At 41.5% G+C, this 26,982-nt stretch overlaps 1 protein-coding gene across 1 annotated transcript; it reads right to left on the bottom strand.

The window, feature by feature from the left end:
- Positions 1-1,497: 1,497 nt before the first annotated feature.
- LOC110530424 (cadherin-4) lies at positions 1,498-26,485 on the bottom strand. Its single transcript, XM_021613481.2, has 14 exons — positions 26,198-26,485; positions 23,013-23,138; positions 20,450-20,605; positions 20,207-20,348; positions 19,491-19,654; positions 16,811-16,945; positions 15,878-16,063; positions 15,346-15,659; positions 15,063-15,205; positions 14,662-14,883; positions 14,189-14,422; positions 12,711-12,838; positions 3,924-4,259; positions 1,498-3,728 (listed from the first exon to the last, which is right to left on the bottom strand). The coding sequence occupies exons 1-14, from the start codon at positions 26,246-26,248 to the stop codon at positions 2,532-2,534; spliced, it is 3,534 nt and encodes a 1,177-aa protein (XP_021469156.2). The 5' UTR covers positions 26,249-26,485; the 3' UTR covers positions 1,498-2,531.
- Between the last annotated feature and the right edge of the window lie 497 nt (positions 26,486-26,982).

Genomic DNA, 26,982 nt, shown 5'->3' with positions numbered 1-26,982 from the left:
TGCTCCTCGCACTCTCCCTCAAGAGCGTCTTCCCAGTCCGGTACGACCTGTGCCTGCTCCTCGCACTCTCCCTGAAGTGCTTGTCACCAGTCTGGCGCCACCTGTCCCGGCTCCATGCCCTAGGCCTCAAGTGTGCCTTCCCAGTCCGGTACGACCTGTGCCTGCTCCTCGCACTCTCCCTGAAGTGCGTGTTCCCAGTCCGGTACGTCCTGTGCCTGCTCCTCGCACTCTCCCTCAAGTGCGCCTTCCCAGTCCGGTACGTCCTGTGCCTGCTCCTCGCACTCTCCCTCAAGTGCGTCTTCCCAGTCCGGTACGACATGTGCCTGCTCCTCGCACTCTCCCTGAAGTGCTTGTCACCAGTCTGGCGCCACCTGTCCCGGCTCCATGCCCTAGGCCTCCAGTGCGACTTCCCAGTCCAGTACGTCCTGTGCCTGCTCCTCGCGCTCGCCCTGAGGTGCTTGTCACCAGCCCTGAACCAGTCCAGAGCTTCCGGCGACAGTTCCCAGTCCAGAGCTTCCGGCGACAGTTCCCAGTCCAGAGCTTCCGGCGACAGTTCCCAGTCCAGAGCTTCCGGCGACAGTTCCCAGTCCCAAACCTCCGGCAACTTTTCACGGTCCGTAACCTCTGGCGACGGTCGACAGTCAGGAACCTCCGCGACGGTCCACGGTCCGAAACCTCCGGCGAAGGTCGACGGTCCGGAACCACCTGAGACGGTCCACGGTCCGGAACCTCCTGCGATGGTCCACGGTCCGGAACCTCCTGCGATGGTCAACGGTCCGGAACCTCTTGAGAATATGCATTTAGATATTCTTCAATTACTGTTTCGTGAGCGAATTAGAGCAGATGGTTTTAACAAACTTTTAACCTGTCTTGTTTTTTTTTCAATCAAAGCATATAAACATGTATCCTGCCTAGTGACGCACACTGTTGCGTTCTGGCCACATGAGAAAATAAATGCTACTATTCAGTTTCAGCTCCTAAAATCTCACTAGAAAAGAGGTGTTTTTGGTGTAACAGTAACGTTATAATCCTAATATGCTGTGGTGGTATAGTCAGTTCTGTTGTGTAAAATACTAATTCATCATTATGTGATCTTGTGGGACAATGATTCAGCTTCAGAAATCATTTTCCAGATTTTCTTGTTACCAGATCTGTGTATTCTCAAATTGAAAGCGCGCTCCAGCAGCACTACACTCCTGCCCATTGCAAACAGCAGCAGTTTAGACAGAAGCCCCCTCCCCCAACTTCTCATGACATTGTTCTGAATTAAGAGTCCAGCACCATATCACAGTAGCAATCCAGCTGGTTTTAACATCCTTATGGAATCAAATACTCCTTTAACATTTCTCTGGTACTTCATCTGTGATAATACTGTTCCTGGCAGACATCAGTGATCAACTCTGAAAATCAATAGATTTCCCAATGAATTCTATGAGTGGGTGGTGGGAGGTGAGTCAGTGTGTCGTTTGAAAACTGGTTAACACTTGTAACGTCCTCTTTGGTAGAGCCATCTTTATTAATTTTTTCGGTTGAGCAGTGATAACATCTGAACTACAGTATGTAAAGATGTCAAGGTGTGATAAGAGTGATACTATAAAACAGAATTTTCCACTCTCAATCTCCAGAAGAACCAATGAAACACTACAGGAGTGAGATTCTAAGAAAGAAATTGCATGAAACCATAACACATGACTAACTGAATGTGTATGGTATATGTTCAAGTTTATTATTCTCTCAAAATCAGAAAACATTTCATCAAACCTTTTAGCTCACAATGAAGGACAGACATACTGCAGGCAGACGCCATATCTCATGACGCATACAGTATAATATATTAGACATGAAAGCTTGCAGCCAGGTCAACATCAATCTCAAACTTTAATGCAGGGGTGTCTAACATAACGGCCGCGGGTTCTTTGAGTAAAAAAACAACAATAAATATATATATATATAATTTGTGGGGGGATACGAACTATTGATAACACAGTATGTTATCAATATACATTAAAATTACTAAAACCAAATTGAAACTGTGTAGAATTGATAATGGAAGGTCTGAACTATGAATTACATCAAGAATTGACAATCCCAGTAAAAAAAGCTTTATCAAAGATAGACACATTTTCTCACCTGAACAATTAATACATCACCCACCACAACATTTGAATGTTTAGAAAAATATTTCACTCCTTTCAAATACTGATTCGATTCCATGATTTCATTCTTTTTATTCAATTTCTTCTTCTGTAATCAAGTATCTTCAACTCAATCATTAATTCACAATGTATCAATGAATCATAATTAGGATTATATACCATCTGGTAATCGTGAGAATAAAATCTAAAAGTGTTATAAAAGAGTTGTTAAGAAACAATGGGTAGAATTCCTGTATTTCAGACCAGCAGAGAGCACCAGTCAGACCAGCAGAAAGCACCAGTACCTCTATCTCTCTATCTCTTTCTCTCTCCCTAGAAATCACCTTTAAACCCACAGTGTACAGTATTTTATCAAGCTGATGTGAAGTTGTTTTTCTACGCTATAGTACTGGTCTCAACGTATTTCTCAGTGACCGATATTTTCTTCTCTTGCACCACAGCTGTGTGGCTGCTGCTACAGGGTGCAGCTGTGGGTGTGGTGGTGACTTTGACAGCAGTAGCAGAGGCCTCGTTTGACCCTGCCGTGCCACACAGGGAGCTGGAGCTCAACGAGGAAGCACCACTCTGACCTCTCACTTCTACACTATGACATTTGACCTCTAACCCCTGGCCGCTCTGCAGCATGGTGACCTGGGCAGCACCTAAGCCTGCGCTGCACCCTGCTGCCGAGGCTGACCCAGACCCGCTCTCAACAACCAGCACTTTCCTGGACCCGGAAAGGCTTCCCTGTGAGAAGTTTCCTCCTGGCGATAGATGGCCTTTTCCGATCATGGTCTGGTCTGCCCCCTGTAGAACCTGGCCTCCCCGTGTAATGGTTTGGCTCGTCTCTGTAATAATGTGACCTCCCCTCAAAATAGTGTGGCCCGCTCCCTGTAAGACCTGGCTTGCCCCCATAACAACATGACCTTGTCCTTCCCCACTACCACCTGCTCCTACCTGCCTCTCCAGTAAAATCATGCCCTGAGAACCATGGAGCCCTCCTACCTGCACCACCCCCTGACCCATCCCTACCCCCACCTGGCTTACCGCCTGCTGGGCACGGACATAACCACCTCCCCCTCTCTGCTCCACCAGCACCAACTGGGGCTGGGGCTCCACCATGTACATGGTGGGGGCAGCAGCGTAGTACATAGGGGGCTGCTGGATGAAGAGGGTCTTGTTGGGCATCACCTTGTTCTCCTGAACCTTGCGGATGGTGGCTGATCCTTGGGCCCGAGTAACCAGGTTCTCCTGTAGGGGTGTGGAGGAGGTGGAGGTGGTGGATGAGGTGTTCAGGGTATTGACATTGAGAGCTGTGTCTCTATTGACCTCTGTGTGGGTGGATGTGGTAGGCCTAGGTCTAGGGGATGACACAGACATGTTGACAGTCTCCGCCTCCATAGCTATTGACCCCTGGCAGATCTTGGCCAGGGTCTTGAACTTGGGCCCCAGGTCGTTGAGGAAGTCCAGGTCGTCATCGGCCCCCAGGAGGCTGCAGCAGCCAACAGAGCCTACCGGTGACCCCTGACCTTCGTAGTCGTAGATCAGTAGGTCATCTCTCTGCTGGTCGTTCTGCGCAGCATGATTGGCCTTCTGCAAAGGTCATATGATAGGAACAGATACAGTATATTAACACATTTAATCAAAATGGCTAAAATAACGCTGCCCTCAACTCCTATGTTAAAGGAGTAATCCAAGAAATGTACTTTCACCGACTCTGTATAATCTCAATACTAATGCATACACACTTTTACTGGTCTTCAAACGATCATGATCTAAAATACTCACTGCAGAGTAGTACTCCTCTAGGTCTCCCTCGGAGAGAGCGACCCCGTCATAAGCTCCAGCTCCATATCTGGAAAAGTGTTCATGTCCAGTCATGGTTCCTCCACCCACGCCGTAGCTCACCTTCACTCTGCCGCTGGGCTGGTGGGAGCCATGGGAATGGTTGTGCTCCCATGTGCTTATTGCGGACGGGGTGAAGCCGTCCCCGAACACTCCTCCTGCTGATCCTCCTGCAGCCCCTGCATCTCTTATTAATCCCATCCCCCCCCCGTTGTTTGCCAAGTCAACAACTTTGATGGAGCCATCTATCGCCACAGGAATTTGCAGGAGTGGAATTTCCTGTGAGGGGGAATGAGTGGGCCAAATTTCAACTTGGAAATGGAACATAATAAATGTACAGTACCAGTCAAAAGTTTGGACACACCTACTCATTCAAGGGTTTTTCTTTATTTTTACTATTTTCTACATTGTAGAATAATAGTGAAGACATCAAAACTATGAAATAACGCATATGGAATCATTTACTAACCCAAAAGTGTTAAACAAATAAAAACATATTTTATACTTGAGATTCTTCAAAGGAGCCACCCTTTGCCTTGATGACAGCTTTGCACACTCTTGGCATTCTCGCAACCAACTACACCTGGAATGCTTTTTCAACTGTCTTGAAGGCGTTCCTACATATGCTGAGCACTTGTTGGCTGCTTTTCCTTCACTCTGTGGTCCAACTCATCCCAAACGATCTCAATTGGGTTTCAGGTCGGGTGATTGTGGAGGCCAGGTCATCTGATGCAGCACTCCATCACTATCCTTCTTGGTCAAATAGCCCTTACGCAGCCTGGAGGTGTGTTGGGTCATTGGCCTGTTGAAAAATGATGCGTATCGCTGCAGAATGTTGTGGTAGCCATGCTGGTTAAGTGTGCCTTGCATTCTAAATAAATCACAGACAGTGTCACCCGCACCACACCCCCACACCATCACACCTCCTCCTCCATGCTTGCAATCTGAGGTGCAGTTAACTCTAATGAACTTATCCTCTGCAGCAGAGGTAACTCTGGGTCTTCCTTTCCTGTGGCCAGTTCCATCATAGCGCTTGATGTTTTTTGCGACTGCACTTGAAGGAACTTTCAAAGTTCTTAACATTTTCTGGATTTTCTCAAAGTAATGATGGACTGTCGTTTCTCATTGCTTATTTGAGCAGTTCTTGCCATAATATGGACTTGGTCTTTTACCAAATAGGGCTATCTTCTGTATACCAATCCTACCTTGTCACAACCCAAATGATTGGTTCAAACGCATTAAGAAGGAAATAAATTCCACAAGTTAACTTTTAACAAGGCACACCTGTTAATTGAAATGCATTCCATGTGACTACCTCATGAAGCTGGTTGAGAGAATGCCAAGAGTGTGCAAAGCTATCAAGGCAAAGGGTTGCTAAATTGAAGAAACTCAAATATAAAATATTATTGATTTATTTCACACTTTTTTTGATTGAATACCCGAAACATACAATACACTTACAGTGAAGCCGCTCAACAACTACACCATACCGGTCATCCAACAGACTCCCATTCAGAGTGACACACAGAAGCATCCAGGGTCAATGCCCTCCTCAAGGGCACGTTGCCAGATCTCCCACCAAGCCAAAAATGTGAACCCGCACCTGCACAGCATCAGCCTCAGGCAAACCGGCATTAGTTGTAAAAACACTGCCCCTCAGTGTCAATCAAACATACTTTTAATTATGCTTTATTTAGACTTTTTTTCTTTGACCATTATTCTATCTCCTGCACAGCAACTTGACTCCCACTTGTCTCCAATTCCACATCCCAACCCTCAGCTTCCTAAGCCCATCCCATCTATCTCTGCTGGTCACCCTCTTCGGGTTTCTACGCAACACATAACTTTCAACTATGCTGTTATGTTTAACGTTAATCTATATAATCGAATAGAATCCACATATTGTGGAGTTGAAGATAAATACCTTTACTAAGAGTATTAGTATATTAGTAATTGACTGACCCGGTCTCTCCAGATCTCCTAACAGTACTATTTCTAGGGTACATTTTAGATCAATGCTATGCATTTTCAACCATTCCTGAACCTAAGACCAGAAACAGGCTACCTGAGATCAATACAAAAATAAATGGTCTATTGATTCTGTATCCTCACAACAAAATTTGCAGAGCTTCGATGATTGTATGCCCCAAATATTCAACATTTTGTTGGTGGCAAGAATTCTATATAATAATTTTAGCTGAAAAGCACAGTTGAATCTCAGACACCATGGAATCGGTACATCAAAAATCTCTTCCCAACTATTTTGCAATCTGTATGTCACTGGTGTCAACATCCTGGTCCTAAAATGAAACTGGTATACTTTCCTATTTATGCTATTTTTATTCCTCTGACAGTTTTGATCCTTTATATTGTGCAGACAGACCAATTCCCCACCTCCTCCTACCTGCCACCTGCCATTATTGGGGTAATGATGTAATCAATTGGTTGTACTCTTGGATTGAGCAGACCTTCCCGTACAATTCTGAACTTTATGAATGACATAACTCTACCATTCCAATGTACAATATCATTAAAATAACAAAATACCCATTTCAAACATCTTTCCCATAAATACAGGTATTTTATCAACCAGCACATTTGAGTTCAGTCGTAATATTTGTTCTATCTTTTCATGCTTCAATGCTTGTTTGAAAAAGAGAGATACTTTGAAAAAAGTATAATTTTCAATTAATTGAAAATGAGACTTGGCAATCTGCACAAAGGCAAAAAAAGGCATTTTTTTAACAATGGGTGAGCTTTTCTTAGTAATCTACTTGAGAACCATTTAGGGTTCAAGTAAAACTTTGAATAAGTGAAGCTTTTAGAGAGAAGTTTAGTGCTTTTATATTTAATATTCTCAACCCACCCAATTCATATTCATTATATAGATAGGCACGTTTTTATTTTTAGGTTTAGCATCCCCGATAAAGCAAAGTATTTTTTGCTCATATGATTTGAAAAACAAATCATCAGGAGTAGGCAACGCCATAAGTAAGTGAGTAAACTGAGATATGACTAAGGAGTTAATCAGAGCATTTTTTCCATAAATAGACAGGTATTTACCTCTCCATGGTTGAAGGATCTTGTCTATTTTTACAAGGTTTCTATTGAAATTCATTGTGGAGAGCTTATTTACATCTTTTGTGATATGAATACCAAGTATGTCTAGTTCACCATCAGCCCATTTTATAGGTAAACTGCAGGGTAATGTAAAAGTTGTATTTTTTAAAGCTCCAATAGGTAATATTGTACACTTATCATAATTAGGTTTTAGTACAGAAAAGTTATCTAGATCTTCAATAAGACAATGCAGGGATCTAGCTTGGAGACTTAATATAAAACTTGAGTCATATAGCTAGCATTTCGATGGAATAGATATGGTGACAGTGGACACCCTTGTTAACTCCACTTGACAATTCAAAACTCTCTGAGAAGTAGAAGATCCGATCGCATTCTGTCTCCTATTAAAACGTTTTAACCTTTGATGCAAGAGAGAAAGAAAGTAGTCAAGACGACCAGCTTGATTAAGTCTCCTCCATGCCAAACCCGGACAATGCTGGGTCAATTGTGCGCCACCCTATGGGACTCCCAATCACGGCCGGATGAGTTGCAGCATGTACAGTTGAAGTCTGAAGTTTACATACACCTTAGCCAAATACATTTAACTTCTTATGGCTGCGGGGCAGTATTGAGTAGCTTGGATGAATAAGGTGCCCAGAGTAAACTGCCTGCTACTCAGGCCCAGAAGCTAGGATATGCATAGTATAGATAGTAGATTTGGATAGAAAACACTCTGAAGTTTTTAAAACTGTTTGAATGATGTCTGTGAGTATAACAGAACTCATATGGCAGGCAAAAACCTGAGAAAAAATCCAACCAGGAGGTGGGAAATCTGAGGTTTGTAGTTTTTCAACTCTTTGCCTATCCAAGATACAGTGTAAATTTGGTCCGACTGCACTTCCTAAGGCTTCCACTAGATGTCAACAGTCTTTAGAACCTTGTTTGAGGCTTCTACTGTAAAGTGGGGTGAATGAGAGCTGTTTCAACCAGAGGTCTGGTAGAAGGCCATGAGCTCAGTCAGGCGAACGCCCGTGAGAGGTAGCTGCGTTCCATTGCATTTCTAAAGAAAAAGGAATTCTCCGGTTGATAAAAACATCCTAAAGATTGATTCTATACATCGTTTGACATGTTTCTATGAACGGTAACATAACTTTTTGACTTTTCGTCTGGCCTGCGTGTCGTGAATATTGATTTGTGAACTAAACGTGCAAACAAAAAGGAGGTATTTGGACATAAATGATGGACAATTATTGTGGAACTGGGATTCCTGGGAGTGCATTCTGATGAAGATCATCAAAGGTAAGTGAGTATTTATAATGCTGTTTCTGACTTCTCTTGACTTCACAACATGGCGGGTATCTGTATGGCAGTTTTAGAAACACTCTGAAGTTTCTAAAACTGTTTGAATGATGTCTGTGAGTATAACAGAACTTATATGGCAGGCAAAAACCTGAGAAAAAATCCAACCAGGAAAAAATCCATCCAATACTAATAATATGCATATCTTAGCTTCTGGGCCTGAGTAGCAGGCAGTTTACTCTGGGCACCTTTTTCATCCAAGCTACTCAATACTGCCCCCCAGCCATAAGAAGTTTAACAAGACATTTGTGGAGTGGTTGAAAAATGAATTTTAATGACTCCAACCTAAGTCTATGTAAACTTCTGACTTCAACTGTATATCTCACTAGGTCGGGTTTTTTAGTCTCCGAATATCTACTATTTCTAATGTGTCCATAATATTTGTGATTTCCTTAAGGGCACTTGTTGTAACTCCCATCCCGTGAACGGGATCGTTGTCATCATCTGACACTAATTAGCATAACGCAACAGACATAAATATTACTAGAAAATATTCCCATGCATGAAAATCACAAGTGAAATATATTGAAACACAGCTTAGCCTTTTGTTAATCACCCTGTAATCTCAGATTTTCGAAATATGCTTTACAGCCAAAGCAAGACAAGCATTTGTGTAAGTTTATCGATAGCCTAGCATAGCATTATGTCCAGCTAGCAGCAGGTAACTTGGTCACGAAAATCATAAAAGCAATCAAATTAAATCGTTTACCTTTGATGAGCTTTGGATGTTTTCACTCACAAGACTCCCAGTTAGATAGCAAATGTTCCTTTTTTCCAAAAATATTATTTTTGTAGGCGAAGTAGCTCCGTTTGTTCTTCACTTTTGGCTGAGAAATCGAGCGGAAATTGCGGTCACGACAATGCCGAAAAATATTCCAAATTAGCTACATAATATTGACAGAAACATGGCAAACATTGTTTATAATCAATCCTCAAGGTGTTTTTCAAATATCTATTCGATAATATATCCACCGGGACAATTGTTTTTTCAGTAGGAGCGAGAGGAAAAATGGCTACCTCTGTATTTTACGCAAGAATCAGTCTGAGAGCCATCAGGTGATCACTTGCGCAATATAGCCGCTTATGCTTATTCTTCAACATAAAGGCGTGAAACTACGTCACAATGCTGTAGACACCTTGGGGAATATGTAGAAAAAGTAATCTGGTTGATAGCCCATTCACTGCTCAATAGGGACGTATTGGAACGCAGAGCATTCAAAACATGAGTCACTTCCGGATTGGATTTTTCTCCGGCTTTCGCTTGCAATATCAGTTCTGTTATACTCACAGACAATATTTTTACAGTTTTGGAAACTTTAGAGTGTTTTCTATCCTAAGTTGTCAATTCTATGCATATTCTGGCATCTTGTCCTGACAAAATATCCCGTTTACTTTGGGAACGTTATTTTTCAAAAATGAAAATACTGCCCCCTAGTCACAACAGAGAGTGATTACCGTTACGGTCCATTGAGGTACACTGTGTTATAGTCTCCTACCATTATATTTTGATCATTTGTTGCCTGTAAGTTCAATATATTAGTATAAATGTTTTCGATGAGGTATGGATCATCCTGATTTGGACCATATAGAATAATGAGCCAAATCTCTTTTTCGTCCACATTCATATTAAAAAAGATCCACCTTCCTTGCGAATCATTCCTGACTATTTGCACATTCAGATCGAAGTTGTTGTTAATTAATATCATCACACCTTTTGAGTTCCTTTGTCCATGACAGAAACATTTTTCACCACCCCATTCCTTTTTCCACGCAACTTCATCTAAGGATGTAGAGTGAGTTTCCTGTAAACAGTATATGTTATATTCCTTTTCTTTTAGCCGCATAAAGACTGATATTTTTTTAAATCTGCTAAACCATTACAATTATAACTGGCTATACTTATTTCACCCCTTACCTTAACTATATACTATTCTCAGTCTAAATTGACCATAATTAGTGCTTGTAAAGTTACTGTCATCAGAGGTATAATGACGGTCAAAATTAGAGCTTTCAAATGACTGATATTTAAAGTTCAAGAAATAGGTTCTAGCAATATTTGTTTTATTCCCTTGCCTGTTTGCTTGTGAGCCAATACCACAGATGTTAGAACATTGAGACAAGATATTATGTGTGTAGTAAATCTGAGTAGGATGATGTGTATATTGGATGTGATTTAGTGAGAGTGTGTACGATGTCTGTATAAGAGTAAGACTATAATATGTAATGTCCAGATAAATAATATGCCAATTTGCATGGTTGAGTGTCTATGTGTGTAACATGTAGTGCGTATAGCCTTAATATTCATGATGATAATTGTAATCCATATCGTATCACCGTCATAGTTGCATCATAGTTACCTTTAACATCATTGAAAAACACATCCCAGCATTTCCATAGCAATTTACATTTCACATGATCATGAAAGACAGCTTGCATTACTCTAGAGACGGCTTCACTACAGTACAAATGTATTCCGTACAATATGTTATTATTCCCCAGTGTCCCTATTCTGACATCTTCCCCTTGTTTGTTGTAAACATATATAAACGTGTAGACAAATACATAAAAAAGATAGACAAACAATAAACATATTACATTTTAAAACAGTTCTCGACACTAGAGAAGAGAAAAGAGAGAAAAAGAGTGAGAGAAGAGAGCGAGAGCAGGTGTGTGTGTATGTATAAGTCTGTATGTGTAAGCGAGCATGTCATTGAGTACGTGTGTGTTCATATCCACTTCATATCCACTTCATTTTTACAGTTCCCATACTTTCTTTTTTTCGTAACCTGAAGTCCCTGTAGAATTTAGTACAGCCATGGTGTTATGAAGCTGTCTCAGAATAGCTGTCCATCTATAAAGAGTTTGTCCACAATGAGAAAGGCACACTTACCCTTCTCCCTTTGTTGCCTTTGTACCGTATACAGTCTCTTACGACGTTCGTTTATCTCCCTTGGTCACTGAGACCTTGGTCCCTTTAAGCTCCCTTCCTCTGCTTTTGATCCTTTTGTTGGTAGTGTTCAAATTTTGCGATGATCGGTCGGGGACCCTTGGTCTTGTCGCTCCGAGCTCCAAGTCTGTGCACTCGGTGGAAAGCCACCTTGTTTACAGTCTCTATAGGAAGTTTCAAGGCGGATTGCATGAATTCTCTGATCGCGCCCTCTGGATTATTGGATGTGTCCTCAGGATTACCATAAAAAAAAAGATTTTCACACATGCTACAACTTTGTATGTCTAGTAGCGACTCCTTCATCACCCTGTTTTCCCGGAGTAGACAATCCATGTTGGAATCGTGGATTTTTACCTTGGCTGTGAGTGCCTTGTTTTCTCCTTGGAGCGTGAGAATTTCACTATGGCTAAACTCCCCCTCAGCCCTGCTACATCCTCACACAACTTTTCCAGTGTTGCATGGATTCCAGCCAGAGCACTTGCCTCGACTTCAACATTAAGTAAATCGTCCGGGTCTGTAGATTAATCTGTTTTAAAAATTTTTGTTGGGTTAAAGTTATTTTGTGAGGTAGTCGGATCTTTCCATGATGCAGTATGTTGTTCCTCCATAGTGTAAAGCTTTTGGCACTTTACTGCAACCAGTTGATTTACGAAAAGATAACAATGAGTCTTTCCCACGATGACGACAGGTGTCTGTAGTACAGCCAGCTAGCACTCGCAGAATCCACTCAAAAAATGGAAAACAAACTTGCAGTCCCAGCCGTAAAGGCTAACCGCGTTGTGGAATCCTTAGCAACAAAACTTTAGTTCTGATTAAAATCGATTGAATGAAAATGTTTTAATATAAACAACAAACCGAGTGTAGACAGTACAATGTTCTGTTGCGCTCTCTGATTACGTATCTGATGACGTATCTGTATACCAACACAGCCAACTGATTGGCTGAAACGCATTAAGAAGGAAAGAAATTCCACAAATTAGCTTTTAACAAGGCACACCTGTTAATTTAAATGCATTCCAGGTGATTACCTCATGAAGCTGGTTGAGAGAATTCCAAGAGTGTGCAAAGCTGTCATCAAAGCAAAGGGTTGCTACTTTGAAGAATCTCAAATATAAAATATATTTTGATTTGTTTAACACTTTTTTGGTTACTACATGATTCCATGTGTTATTTAATCGTTTTGATGTCTTCACTATTATTCTACAATGTAGAAATTAGTAAAAATAAGGAAAAACCCTTGAATGAGTAGGTGTGTCCAAACTTTTGACTGATACTGTATGTCCAAAGATCATTCTTATTTACAACCTCTACTACTGACACCAGTTTGATGTCATCCATTGGCTGTGCCATCAAGTATAAAATACCTTGTCTTCTCCTTGTCCCTCGGTGTGATATGGAATCAGGTGTTCTTTAGTGTCAAATGGCATGGCCTTAAAGTCACCTATGGACGCCACTCCTCCACACAGACAGAACAGCAGCAGGAGGGGCACCACTGTAAACACACATTCCAAATTTCAACTAATGTTCACAAAACACAAAGCCCAAGACATGCTGTTAGGTGAGAGGTCTGAATGCCTTGGGACAAAGGGTTGTAGACATAACCCATCAATAGTTATGTTTACATTACCTTGTCCAGTGATTTGTTGTCAACATTTTGAAAGTTTGAATAGAAAATTGATGTGACAATTGCATGCTATTGTGTGTTTCCATTTAACTATCTTGAGTCAATAAAAACAGCTAAACGTAATGACGTAATGACGTACTCTTAGAAAAAAAGGTGCTATCTAGAACCTCAAAGGGTTCTTCAGCTGTCATAGGATAACCCTTTGATGAACCCTTTTTGGTTCCAGGTAAAACCCTTTTGAGTTCCATGTAGAACCATTTACAAAGATGGTTCTACAAGGAACCCAAAAGAGTTATACCTGGAACCAAAAAGGGTTCTACCTGGAACCAAAAGGGTTATCGTATGGGGACAGCTGAAGAACCTATTTTGAACCCTTTTTTGTAAGAGTGTAGAATAAAAAAAACTGGTGTTTCCATTTTCCATTTAGGCAAATTGCACATTAGGCCTAATAAATTGGTGACAGTAGCTTATGCCCTCTATCTGTTTCATGTCTCAGATAGCCCGCGAAAGCCAGAATGAACAGAATACAATCATTGACAGAAATGTGCTATATTCAAACAATGATCCTGTGCATGGTCCGTGCCATGGTGAAACTTGCACTCCTGTAAATCTGAAATAATTGGATGGTGAAACTTTCTAGACAGTCATAAAAGCAAGGCGAAGCAATTCATGCATTCTTGAAAGTCAGGACAATCCTTGTCCTGCAAAGAAAACATAATTTTCATAGTTGAAAAAAATGGCTGAAGTAAGAAGTATGCTTTCAGAAAGAAATGTGGAGTGGAGTTTTATAGAAGCGTGATGACATCACGTGCATCGCGTACCTTCAAAATGATTCAACAATCATAATTTACTCAAAAAACACTGTTTCCATCATCATTTGTCACAGTAAAGAAAGCAGGACAAAATAAAAATCCACCCCTGTAGAACAGATAAAAATGTTGTTTATCTTTAGAAAATGTCTCCTACATGTACAGTATATCTGCCATTTCCATTACACACGTCAACATATATTATTTTGTGACATTGCTTTTGTCGAATAAACCTGGGTCAATGTAAACCTGTCTAGTGACTTGTCTTGCCCAACTTACTAATCACTCAAAACATGTTGAAATAGGTTAGTCAGCAGCATTATGAAGCAGTCTCTCCTTCCTAGATCTTTATCAAGTAGGCAGTTTGAGGAAGGCAACAGAGGATGAAGTTAACAGAGGGCCTACTCACGCAGCAACAGCAGGAGGCCCAGAAGGAGCAGCAGGATGGCAGATGCTCCTAATGTGACGTCCTTACCCATCTCCCGGGCGAAGCAGACCTTATTGACCTGATCACAGGTGCACACATCCACGTTCAGAATCTGGATGTCAGCACAGGCCTTCCCCTGCTGGTCACTGATCTCCACAGCAACCTTGTAGTGACCTGGCCACATGTGGGCATGGTCTCGTAAAATGGCAGTGGTAGCTAAAATAAATATGAGAGAGACAAAACAAACATGAATTATACAAATCTAGACATCAAATCATTCAACCAATTCCATTCAAACACACCACAATATGTCATTTAAGTTCAGTTTAAGACTGCTCATTCTAAAACACCTTCTATCAGGCTCAACAAAATAAAAGCAAAACAGACCCTTGATTAAGCTTGCCATACTGTCTATCTGATTACTAAACCCCAAAGTCCCAGATTAGTTATGTTACCATTGAGGTGCTCCACTGTCCACTTCTGTTTGCTGTCCCCCTGAATCACTCTGAACTTGAAGGGAGCTCCATTGGGGAAGGTGTCCCCATCCACAGCCTTGACATACACAATGGTGTCCCCCAGACACATGGTCGTAGCCGTAGCTGTCAGTATGGGACAGTGGTCGTTAAAGTCCTCCACCTGGATAGCTATTGTCCCTGTGGCCGTTTTGGATGGCAGATCTGGACACCGAAAGAAAATACAGAATTACGTACAGACTTAACTTATTCTCTTTTAGCTCCAAGTGGAGCAAAGGTCCTAGAGTGCATCTTCAGTCGCCAATGTTCTGGACAGATTTCTTGACTTCTTGATATCTTACAGAATGGCATGAGAACAAATTGATTATAGTATGGGTACTTGCCGGTTGTGATGGCTATTATCTTGGCGTAGTATGTTCCATTGACCAGGTATTTGGACTCCCGATCAGGCACTTTGTTCAGCTTGATCTCTGCTGTCTTTTCATCTATGATCAGCCAGTTGTCTACATCGGATTTTTTGGCATACCTGAGTAAATGATAATGACAAGAGCACACAATTAGGATCAACTCAATTATCCTTTAGTAAGATGGAGATTAACATAACATAAAATCACATCACATAATATTCACTCCGATAAAACAATATGAAAACATCTGGGACCTCACCTAACATTGGTAGCAGTCAGTAGTGTGTCACTGTCGATGGCTGCGTAGGTAGTGATGACCTTGTTAATGGTGACTGTGGTGGAGTCCTCAGAGATGGTCACCACTTTAACCATTGGCTGGAATTTGGGGCCCTCTTTCTGGTTGATCACATTTATCTTGATGGGGTAGGTCTTACCACCGCCCGTCATAACCCCGCCTGCAACCCCTCCTCCTCCTATCCCTCCACTCATAGAAGAGGAGCCAAAGTAGTACACTGCTTTGTTGGAAACACTTATGGCAAGGTTGAGCACTTTCAGCTCCTCGTAGTCCAGTGCCTTTAGATTCAAACAGCAGGGATTCAAACAGCAGGGATTCAAACAGCAGGGATAAACAGTAGAATGAGTCAAGTGATACAAACAATGTTGGAATATTATGAGAATTGAGAAGACTAGTAGTTACAAGACACTGAGGCTGGAATTACATTTAAAAGAAAATGTTCGATATGCTTTTGATTAAATTCAAGCCTGAGTCAATCTTCAATCATAGCCCATACCTTGGTTATCATAATAATGCCTTCGTTGGTCTTGGAGTCGGTAGTGATGGTGAAGTAGCCGGCTTCGTTGCCTGTGATGATGGTGAACACAGCCAGCCAGTTCTCAGTGTACATCAGGTCCAGATCAGTGGCTTTGATCCTCAGCACCTCCACATTGACCGTGTTCTCCAACACACTCCCCTCGTACTGAAAACACACATTCACACATCAAAAGTTCATACATCCCAGCAACATATTGCTGGGGATGATAAGCTTATATTGCTTTTGCCAGCAGCATACCACCCTGCATACCACTGCTGGCTTGCTCCTGAAGCTAAGCAGGGTTGGTACTGGTCAGTTCCTGGATGGGAGACCAGATGCTGCTGGAAGTGGTGTTGGAGGGCCAGTAGGAGGCACTATTTTCTCTGGTCTAAAAAAAATATCCCAATGCCCCAGGGCAGTGATTCGGGACACTGCCCTGTGTAGGGTGAGATGTTAAATGGGTGTCCTGACTCTGAGGTCATTAAAGATCCCATGGTACTTATTGTAAGAGTAGGGGTGTTAACCCTGGTGTCATGGCTAAATTCCCAATCTGGCCCTCAAACCATCACAGTCACCTAATAACCCCCAGTTTACAATTGGCTCATTCATCCCCTTCCTCTCCCCTGTAACTATTCCCCAGGTGGTTGTTGCAAATGAGAATGTGTTCTCAGAATGTGTTCTTACCTGGTAAAATAACAAATAAATAAAAAAGGTAATATTGCAGTGAATTTCGGGTGTCCAGCAACTGTCAAGCCAACACATTAGCCATTGCGCCAAGAGACCTGAACTTCTCAACGAGGCTGCTAGGTGTTGGGTTATGGTTGCTACAACATAATAAATATAAAAACACTATTATACTGATTGGGTTATTGTCGCTTCAATATAATAAATATAGAGAGGTTGAGATCTTACAGATTCTTTCTCCAGGGTGGGGATGTTGTCGTTGATGTCCAGGATTTTAATCACCACCTGTCCTGTTCCTGAGTTTCCACCCATTGCTCCGTTCATGTCTGAGCCTTTTACAGTCAGGGTATAGGTGTCTTGGGTCTAGACAACCAAGAAATATAATAGAGCTTATAGTTAGTTACTTATTGTTGTAGATATCAACATTATTGGCTGTGAAAGTGTCAATGCATACAATGCATACAGTGCTGTGGTCACTTTTGTGAGCAGGCCTTTCTAATCGACCTGGCCCGGGTATCCTGAAATGATATTGACCTCATCCCGTTGATGATGCCTAGTCAATCTTTAAAAGTAACTTCCTCACCATCTTAAATAAGCATGCGACTTTCAAAAAATGTAGAACTAAACAGATATAGCCCTTGGTTCACTCCAGACCCAACAGCCATTGACCAGCACAAAAACATCCTGTGGCAGACTGCAATAGCATCGAATAGTCCACTCGATATGCAACTGTTCAGGGAAGTCAGGAACCAATCCACGCAGTTAGTCAGGAAAGCAAAGGCCAGCTTTTTCAAACAGAAATGTGCATCCTGTAGCTCTAACTCCAAAAAGTTTTGGGACACTGTCAAGTCCATGAAGAACAAGAGCACCTCATCCCAGCTGCCCACTGCACTGAGGCTAGGTAACACGGTCACCACCGATAAATCCATGATAATCGAAAATTTCAACAAGCATTTCTCAACGGCTGGCCATGTTTTCCTCCTGGCTACGAGCCTCCCCAGCTTCTCCTTCACCCAAATCCAGATAGCTGATGTTCTGAAAGAGCTGCAAAACCTGGACCTGTACAAATCAGTTGGGCTAGACAATCTGGACCCTCTCTTTCTAAAACTATCCGCTGCCATTGTTGCAACCCCTATTACCAGTCTGCTCAACCTCTCTTTCGTGTCGTCCGAGATCCCTAAAGATTGGAAAGCTGCCGCGGTCATCCCCCTCTTCAAAGGGGGTGACACTCCAGACCCAAATTGCTATAGACCTATATCCATCCTGCCCTGCCTCTCTAAAGTCTCCGAAAGCCTAGTTAATAAACAGATCAATGACCATTTAAAATCCCACCGTACCGTCTCCGCTGTGCAATCCGGTGTCCGAGCAGGTCACAGGTGCACCTCAGCCACGCTCAAGGTCCTAAACGATATCATAACCGCCATCGATAAAAGACAGTACTGTGCAGCCGTGTTCAAATACCTGGCCAAGGCTTTCGACTCTGTCAATCACTGTATTCTTATTGGCAAACTCAATAGCTTTGGTTTCTCAAATGACTGCCTCGTCTGGTTCACCAACTACTTTGCAGACAGAGTTCAGTGTGTTAAATCGGAGGGCCTGTTGACCGGACCTCTGGCAGTCTCTATGGGGGTAGCACAGGATTCAACTCTCAGACCGACTCTTTTCTCTGTATATATCAATGATGTCGCTCTTGCTGCGGGTGATTCCCTGATCCACCTCTATGCAGACGACACCATTCTGTATACTTCTGGCCCTTCTTTGGACACTGTGTTAACTAACCACCAAACGAGCTTCAATGCCATACAACACTCCTTCCGTGGCATCCAAATGCTCTTAAACGCTAATAAAACCAAATGCATGCTTTTCAACCGTTCGCTTTCTGTACCCGCCCGCCTGACTAGCATCACTACCCTGGACGGTTCTGCCCTAGAATATGTGGACAACTAGAAATACCTAGGTGTCTGGCTAGACTGTAAACTCTCCTCCCAGACTCATATTAAACATCCCCAATACAAAATCAAATCTAGAATCCTTCACTCATGCCGCCAAACTTACCCTAGTAAAACTGACTATCCTACCGATCCTCGATTTCGGCGATGTCATCTACAAAATAGCTTCCAATACTCTACTCAGCAAACTGGATGCAGTCTATCACAGTGTCATCCGTTTTGTTACCAAAGCCCCTTATACCATCCATCACTGCGACCTGTATGCTCTAGTCGGCTGGCCCTCGCTACATATTCGTCGCCAGACCCACTGGCTCCAGGTCATCTATAAGTCCATGCTAGGTAAAGCTCTGCCTTAGCTCACTGGTCATGATAACAACACCCGCAGCACGCACTCCAGCAGGTATATCACACTGGTCATCCCCAAAGCCAACACCTCCTTTGGCCTCCTTTCCTTCCAGTTCTCTGCTGCCAATGACTGGAACGAATTGAAAAAATCACTGAAGCTGGAGACTTATGTCTCCCTCACTAACTTTAAACATCAGCTATCTGAGCAGCTAACCGATCGCTGCATCTGTACATAGTCCATCTGTAAACAACCCACCCAATTTACCTACCTCATCCCATACTGTTTTTATTTACTTTCTGCTCTTTTGCACACCAGTATCTCAACTTGCACATCATCATCTGCTCATTTATCACTCCAGTGTTAATCTGCTAAATTGTAATTACTTCGCTATCATGGCCTATTTATTGCCTACCTCCTCACGCCATTTGCACACACTGTATATAGACTTTCTTTTTTCTATTGTGTTATTGAATGTACACTTGTTTATTCCATGTGCAACTCTGTGTTGTTGTTTGTGTCGCACTGCTTTGCCTTATCTTGGCCAGGTCGAATAAGAATAAATAAAAACATGCACAGTACACTGTATAATAGTATACCAAGGTATCTCTCTCACCTCTCTGTCCAGCGTAGTCTGGCGAACCATGATCTCTCCAGTCTGGTAGTTGATGGCGAACATGCTATCTGAAGAACTCTTCTGCACTATGCTATAGTAAATCTGAGAGTGTAGCGTGTTCACTTCATCTGCATCTGTGGCTAAAACTTTCATGACAACGGTTTCTGGAATTGACCAAGGGAAGAGTTACTTGTGCAGTACACCAGTACTACTACTGTACTGTACTATTACTATTACCACTACTACTATTACCACTACCACCACTACCACTACTACTACATATGTAGGATATTAATATGAGCCCGTTTGCTACAGCAGGATAATAATCCTGCAGCAAAAGGAAATGTGAATTATTATGTGGATTATAATGAATGCACATTTTTTCATTAGGTCATTAGGCCAAATAGAGTCTGACATTTCAAAGTGGAAATTACAAACTTTACAAGCCTATTTAAAACACAAATACACTAAACATTTGAATTTGCTGTGAAGGTAAAATTCTCAGCAACAAAAGTGATCAAATTAAGATCCCACATCTGTACTACTACGACGCCGATGACTACTACTACTATTACTGTATCACTACTGTGACTATTTCACTGATAACACTGGTAAAACACTACTACTACAACAGCTACAGCTTGAACCATTACCACTACTCTGGCTACTAATTCTCATCAAGTTTGATAGAAACATTTAAAATAATTGGAACATGCCTGCAACACTGGACTCATTAACAGATCCAGATTGGCCAAAAACGAACACTGGTTGGCAGTCATTCTGGTCCTCAACGGAAATACGCAGGTCAATGTCCTTCTCTGCTTTGCTTCCATTGTTGTATGTCGCTACTCCAAGTAACTAAAAGAGAGACCATGTTAGAACATCAGACATTCATTAATATCTTACATGTTGAGCACAAGCATTCCATTCCTTGGATTAGGTTTTACTGGGTAGCTTACATGGTAGGAAGGTATCTTCTCTCTGTCCAGAATTCCATTGATTCTGACCAGGCCTGTATTTGGGTTGACAGTGAATAGGCTCCTGGGGTTTTGGTCTGCACCGATCCCAGTCAGTGAGTAAGTCACCTTTGACGTGTACTGCTCATCAGAGCGAATCTGTCACAAACACACATACCAATCAGTCTTGAGAGTAAAATACTATTATTATTGTAATAGTGTTGATATACAGTGCCTTGCGAAAGTATTCGGCCCCCTTGAACTTTGCGACCTTTTGCCACATTTCAGGCTTCAAACATAAAGATATAAAACTGTATTTTTTTGTGAAGAATCAACAACAAGTGGGACACAATCATGAAGTGGAACGACATTTATTGGATATTTCAAACTTTTTTAACAAATCAAAAACTGAAAAATTGGGCGTGCAAAATGATTCAGCCCCTTTACTTTCAGTGCAGCAAACTCTCTCCAGAAGTTCAGCGAGGATCTCTGAATGATCCAATGTTGACCTAAATGACTAATGATGATAAATACAATCCACCTGTGTGTAATCAAGTCTCCGTATAAATGCACCTGCACTGTGATAGTCTCAGAGGTCCGTCAAAAGCGCAGAGAGCATCATGAAGAACAAGGAATACACCATGCAGGTCCGAGATACTGTTGTGAAGAAGTTTAAAGCCGGATTTGGATACAAAAAGATTTCCCAAGCTTTAAACATCCCAAGGAGCACTGTGCAAGCGATAATATTGAAATGGAAGGAGTATCAGACCACTGCAAATCTACCAAGACCTGGCCGTCCCTCTAAACTTTCAGCTCATACAAGGAGAAGACTGATCAGAGATGCAGCCAAGAGGCCCATGATCACTCTGGATGAACTGCAGAGATCTACAGCTGAGGTGGGAGACTCTGTCCATAGGACAGGGACAGGGAAGATGGTTAAAATTGATGGGAAGATGGATGGAGCCAAATACAGGACCATTCTGGAAGAAAACCAGATGGAGTCTGCAAAAGACCTGAGACTGGGACGGAGATATGTCTTCCAACAAGACAATGATCAAAAACATAAAGCAAAATCTACAATGGAATGGTTCAAAAATAAACATATCCAGGTGTTAGAATGGCCAAGTCAAAGTCCAGACCTGAATCCAATCGAGAATCTGTGAAAAGAACTGAAAACTGCTGTTCACAAATGCTCTCCATCCAACCTCACTGAGCTCGAGCTGTTTTGCAAGGAGGAATGGGAAAAAATGTCAGTCTCTCGATGTGCAAAACTGATAGAGACATACCCCAAGCGGCTTACAGCTGTAATCGCAGCAAAAGGTGGCGCTACAAAGTATTAATTTAAGGGGGCTGAATAATTTTGCACGCACAATTTTTCAGTTTTTGATTTGTTAAAAAAGTTTGAAATATCCAATAAATGTCGTTCCACTTCATGATTGTGTCCCACTTGTTGTTGATTCTTCACAAAAAAATACAGTTTTATATCTTTATGTTTGAAGCCTGAAATGTGGCAAAAGGTCGCAAAGTTCAAGGGGGCCGAATATTTTCGCAAGGCACTGTAATAATAAGCATCGGTGAATAGCTAGGATAATACCACAAAAGCCTTTTTTTTTTCACGGAACCTATTTTTGGAGTATAGCCGAAATGTCAAATGTACATCTGGATATGTAGCTGAACACGTGCTTTCATATCAAGGTATACTGTAGGTATGAAACTATTGATAGATGAATGGCATGTTTGTGTTGTAGAAGAGAGATACAGGCAGAATGTGTTGTTGAAAGACTTGTTATTTTACGCTGCTACTCTCTGTTTATTATCTATGAATAGTGACTTTAATAACTCTACCTACATGTACATATTACCTCATTTACCTCCATCAACCGGTGCCCCCGCACATTAACTCTGTACAGGTACCCCTGTATATAGCCTCACTATTGTAATTTTACTGCTGCTCTTTAATTATTTGTTACTTTTATTTCTTATTGTTTACTTATCTATTTTTTTTATGTTTACTTAGCAGGTATTTTTCTTAAAACAGCATTGTTGGTTAAGCATTTCACTACACCTGTTGATTTCGGCGCATGTGACAAATAACATTTCATTTTATTTGGATTTGTTTTGTTTTTAGACTAAACCATTGCTCAGTGACTGTAGGTATGACCGACCGCACATTGGGTTGTATCTCTGAGCAGCTTGTTCCTAACACAGAAATCACAAACATAACGATTACACAGGTATTCCTTCACTTTAGAGTCCAACATCTAGCTGACACAGATATACTGTATGCAACCAACCTGATCAGTAGAAAGTAAGACAACATTCAGCAGTTCTTTGGTTCAAAGTACGGACATCGACAAACTTTCAAAGTGCTAATTTTGACTACACGCTAAAGCCCTGTATCTTCATGGATCTTATTATGCATGATTCATTCTAGACAGACAACTGACTTATCCGATGTGTGGCCTAAAGAGCTATGCCATGCTCAGACTTTTTCATGTCTCATGGTTGTCAGAAACATCTGAATCACTCCATGAGTTAGAGTAAGACGTATAGGATCAGATCATACCTTTGCAATGTACTCTTGGCTGGTGTAATCTACATTCTCCTTCAACCTCTTAGGAGGAATGATCCATTCTCTCTTCTGTCTTCTCAGCTTCAGCCCACCGCCTTCTGCTGCCACCACACATAAAAACTGCAGAAAATACAAAAGAAAAAACACAGCATTATAATATTGACTCACTACGAAGGCCTATGGGTTTTATGCTAACGTGATAATAACACTGTAATAACACTGCAATGCTCCTAAATAACTCATGTAACAATATAATTACCCGGGCGCGGACCGCAACCTCTACACACATCAACAACGAAGCATCGTTACCCATCGCTCCACAAAAGCAGCGGCCCAAGGTCTCAGAGCAAGTGACGTCACTGATTGAAACGCTATTTACTAGCCGTTTCACATCCGTTACACTCACCCCCCTTTTGACCTTCCTCCATTTTCCGCAGCAACCAGTAATCCGGGTCAACAGCATCAATGTAACAGTATAATTTTAGACCATACCCGGGCGCGAACCAGGGACCTTCTGCTCACATCAACAACAGTCACCCACGAAGCGTCGTTACCCATCGCTCCACAAAAGCCGCGGCTCTTGCAAAGCAAGGGGAACTACTACTTCAAGGTCTCAGAGCAAGTGACGTCACTGATTGAAACGCTATTTAGCGCCCACGCTAACTAAGCTAGCCGTTTCACATCCGTTACACTCACAACTGCAGACTACAAGTTGCTCAATAGTTTATACATTGAGTGTACTAAACATTAGTAACATATTCTTAATATTGAGTTGCACCCCCTTTTCAGCCTTAATTCGCCACAGCATGGACTCTACAAGTTGTTGAAAGCATTCCACAAGGATGCTGGCCCATATTGACTCCAATGCTTCCCACAGACAGTTGTGTCAAGTTGTCTGGATGTCCTTTGTGTGGTGGACCATTATTGATACACACGGGAAACTGTTGAGCGTGTAAAACTGCATTGCCGTTCTTGACACACTCAAACCAGAGTGCCTGGCACCTACTACCACACCCCGTTCAAAGGTACTTAAATATTTTGTCTTGCACATTCATCCTCTGAATGGCACAAATACACTCAAAAAACCTTCTTTAACCTGTCTCCTCCCCTTCATCTACACCGATTGAAGTCGATTTAACAAGCGATATCAATAAGGGATCCTAGCTTTCACCTGGATTAATCTGGTCAGTCTATGTCATGGAAAGAGCAGGTATTCCTAATGTTTTGTGCACTCAGTGTAAGTTCTAGCGCAAAAGTTAAAGCTATGTTTAAATATCATGTCATGATTGTTTCCTCAGTGTCTGTACCACTTTGTACTGATTAATGGATTTAGTGCCTTCAGTATTCACACAGTGTTATGGCAAGACAAAATAAATTCAGGAGTAAAAATAAGCTTAACAAGTCACATAATAAGTTGAATGGTTTCACTGATAGCAATGATAGTGTTTAACATGATTTTTGAATGACTAGCTCATCTCTGTACCCCACACATACAAGTATGTGTAAGGTCCCTCAATCGAGCAGTGAATTTCAAACACAGATTCAACCACAAAGACCAGGGAGGTTTTCCAATGCCTTGCAAAAAAGCAGACGTTGAATATCCCTTTGAGTATGGTGAAGCTATTAATGAACCTTTAGATGGTGTACCAATACGCCCAGTCACTTCAAAGATACAGGCATCCGTTCTAACTCAGTTGCCAGCCAGGAAGGAAACCACTCAGGGATTTCAATGAGGCCAATGGTGACTTTAAAACATTTAGAGTTTAACGGCTGTGATAGGAGAAAACTGAGGATGGATCAACAACACTGTAGTTACTCCACAATACTAACCTAAATGACAGGATGAAAAGAAGGTAGCCTGTACAGAAAAAAATATTCCAAAACATTCGTCCTGTTTGCAATGAGGCACTAAGGTAAAACAAAACAAAATATGGCAAAACAATTAACTTTATGTCCTGAATACAAAACGTTATGTTTGGGGCTAATCCAACACAACACATCACTTAGTACCACTCTTCACTCTTCGTACCACTCTTTCAGGCATGCTGGTGGCTGCATCATGTTATGCGTATGCCATCGGCAAGGACTAGGGAGCTTTTTTAGGATAAAAATAAATGGAATAGAGCTAACCACAGGCAAAGTCCTATAGGAAAACCAAGTACAGTCGGCTTTCCAACAGACACTGGGAGACAAATTCACCTTTCAGCAGGACAATAACCAAAAACACAAGGCCAAATATACACTAGAGTTGCCAAAGGTGATTTTAACATGTATTGACTGAGGGTGTAAATACCTGTGTAAATGACAGTTCAATAAAATTGCAAAAATGTCTAAAAACATGTTTTCACTTTGTCATTATGCGTTATTGTGTGTTGATGGGTGAGATTTAATAAATATATTTAATCCATTTTGAATTCAGGCTGTAACACAACAAAATTTGGAATTAGTATGAATACTTTCTGAAGGACTAACGTGTAGTTTCTTGCCAAGGCAAATTATAATTGCATGTTTATGCCAATTCATAATCAAAGACATATGACAGGCATACTTATAACTGAAAAGTATATAGCTTTAAGCTATTAATAGTTTTCGTTCACTGTAACAACGACAGGAAGCTGTATGTATTCAGTTTATGATAAAATCGTTATCGTCTGTATGCAGAAGACCCAATGAAAATGTTGAACAAATCAATTTCACAACATTTAAACTAAGAGAAAGTTGTGATAGTGATATCAGTGTCGATTGTTGCTGTTGACAGATATCATATTCAGTGACATTCTCTAAAATCGGAGCGAAGTTTTTCACCAGCTGTTCTTTCACTGACATTGACCAGATGTGTTCAGACTTTCTCTAGGCAAATGACCACTGGGCACCATTACGCAGCTAAACTGTTTTTGTTCTCAATCTCATGTTGTCCGTAGTCGGTGTTGCACGCGAAATATGAACGGGAGAGTAATAAAATAGCGACATATGAAGTAAATGTTCTCTTCAAATAAGTGAAGGTTACAATCCTTAAAAGAAAACAGTTTTTTTCCGACATTGTCATTGAGATGCTCACATCTAGGCTGCCTGAGAAGTGTCGCACCTAAAAAAAAACAGTGCCGTTATTGCTCGTGTAGCCTATACCTAATTACCAGCATTACCATGCTACAATATGAAAAATAAGAAGTTTTACTCACCGTTAGTATGAACGGCAATAATAAAACAGTGGCTGTGGCTACACGGGCCATTGGAATGATTGTTGATTTAGGTAAAATGCTCCCCTGTTGAAGTGTAGCCTAATCCTTTAAATCTGCTGCTCAGTATTTTCTGTTGTAGCCTACATCAACTTCGGCCTTTTCGAAATTGTAAACTCTTTATTCTTTGATTATACAGACTGCAATAGGCGGCGTCTCTCAACTAGTTTCACAACAGCATCGCTCATAGGCAGATTACAGAAAGGGCGAGGCAAAAGATGAAGCTTGGTTCATCACACATAGATGGGATATTTGTGCACAGCTCACATACAGTAGATGGAGTATTTGTGCACAGCTCTGACCGGGAAAGCTATTATTATTGTGTGACAATATAGAATGGATATCACCTATGAAAACAAATTGGTTTATTTATCACAACTGGTCACCAATATATGTTGCCTTCCAAAATGGTCCAACAAGTGAACGTATTGCATTTAATCATTCAAACTCTCTAAAAGTTTTGGACTTGATCTTGAATCCAGTGCTCTCTCACTCATGTGTTAAACTTCACCTCAGGACTGTCACATTCCCAAACTGCTTTCAGCTGGGAAGGACAAGGACAACACTCATAGAATAAGGAAGGTGTGTTGGGTCATTGTCCTGTTGAAAAACAAATGATAGTCCCACTAAGCGCAAACCAGATGGGATGGCAAATCGATGCAGAATGCTGTGGTAGCCATGCTGGTTAAGTGTGCCTTGAATTCTAAATAAATAACCAACAGTGTCAC

Source organism: Oncorhynchus mykiss, chromosome 8 (assembly GCF_013265735.2).
Source record: "Oncorhynchus mykiss isolate Arlee chromosome 8, USDA_OmykA_1.1, whole genome shotgun sequence".
Classification (NCBI taxonomy): Eukaryota; Metazoa; Chordata; class Actinopteri; order Salmoniformes; family Salmonidae; genus Oncorhynchus; species Oncorhynchus mykiss.
The sequence above is the reverse complement of the archived record's forward strand: the minus strand, read 5'-3'. Positions and strand labels throughout refer to the sequence as shown.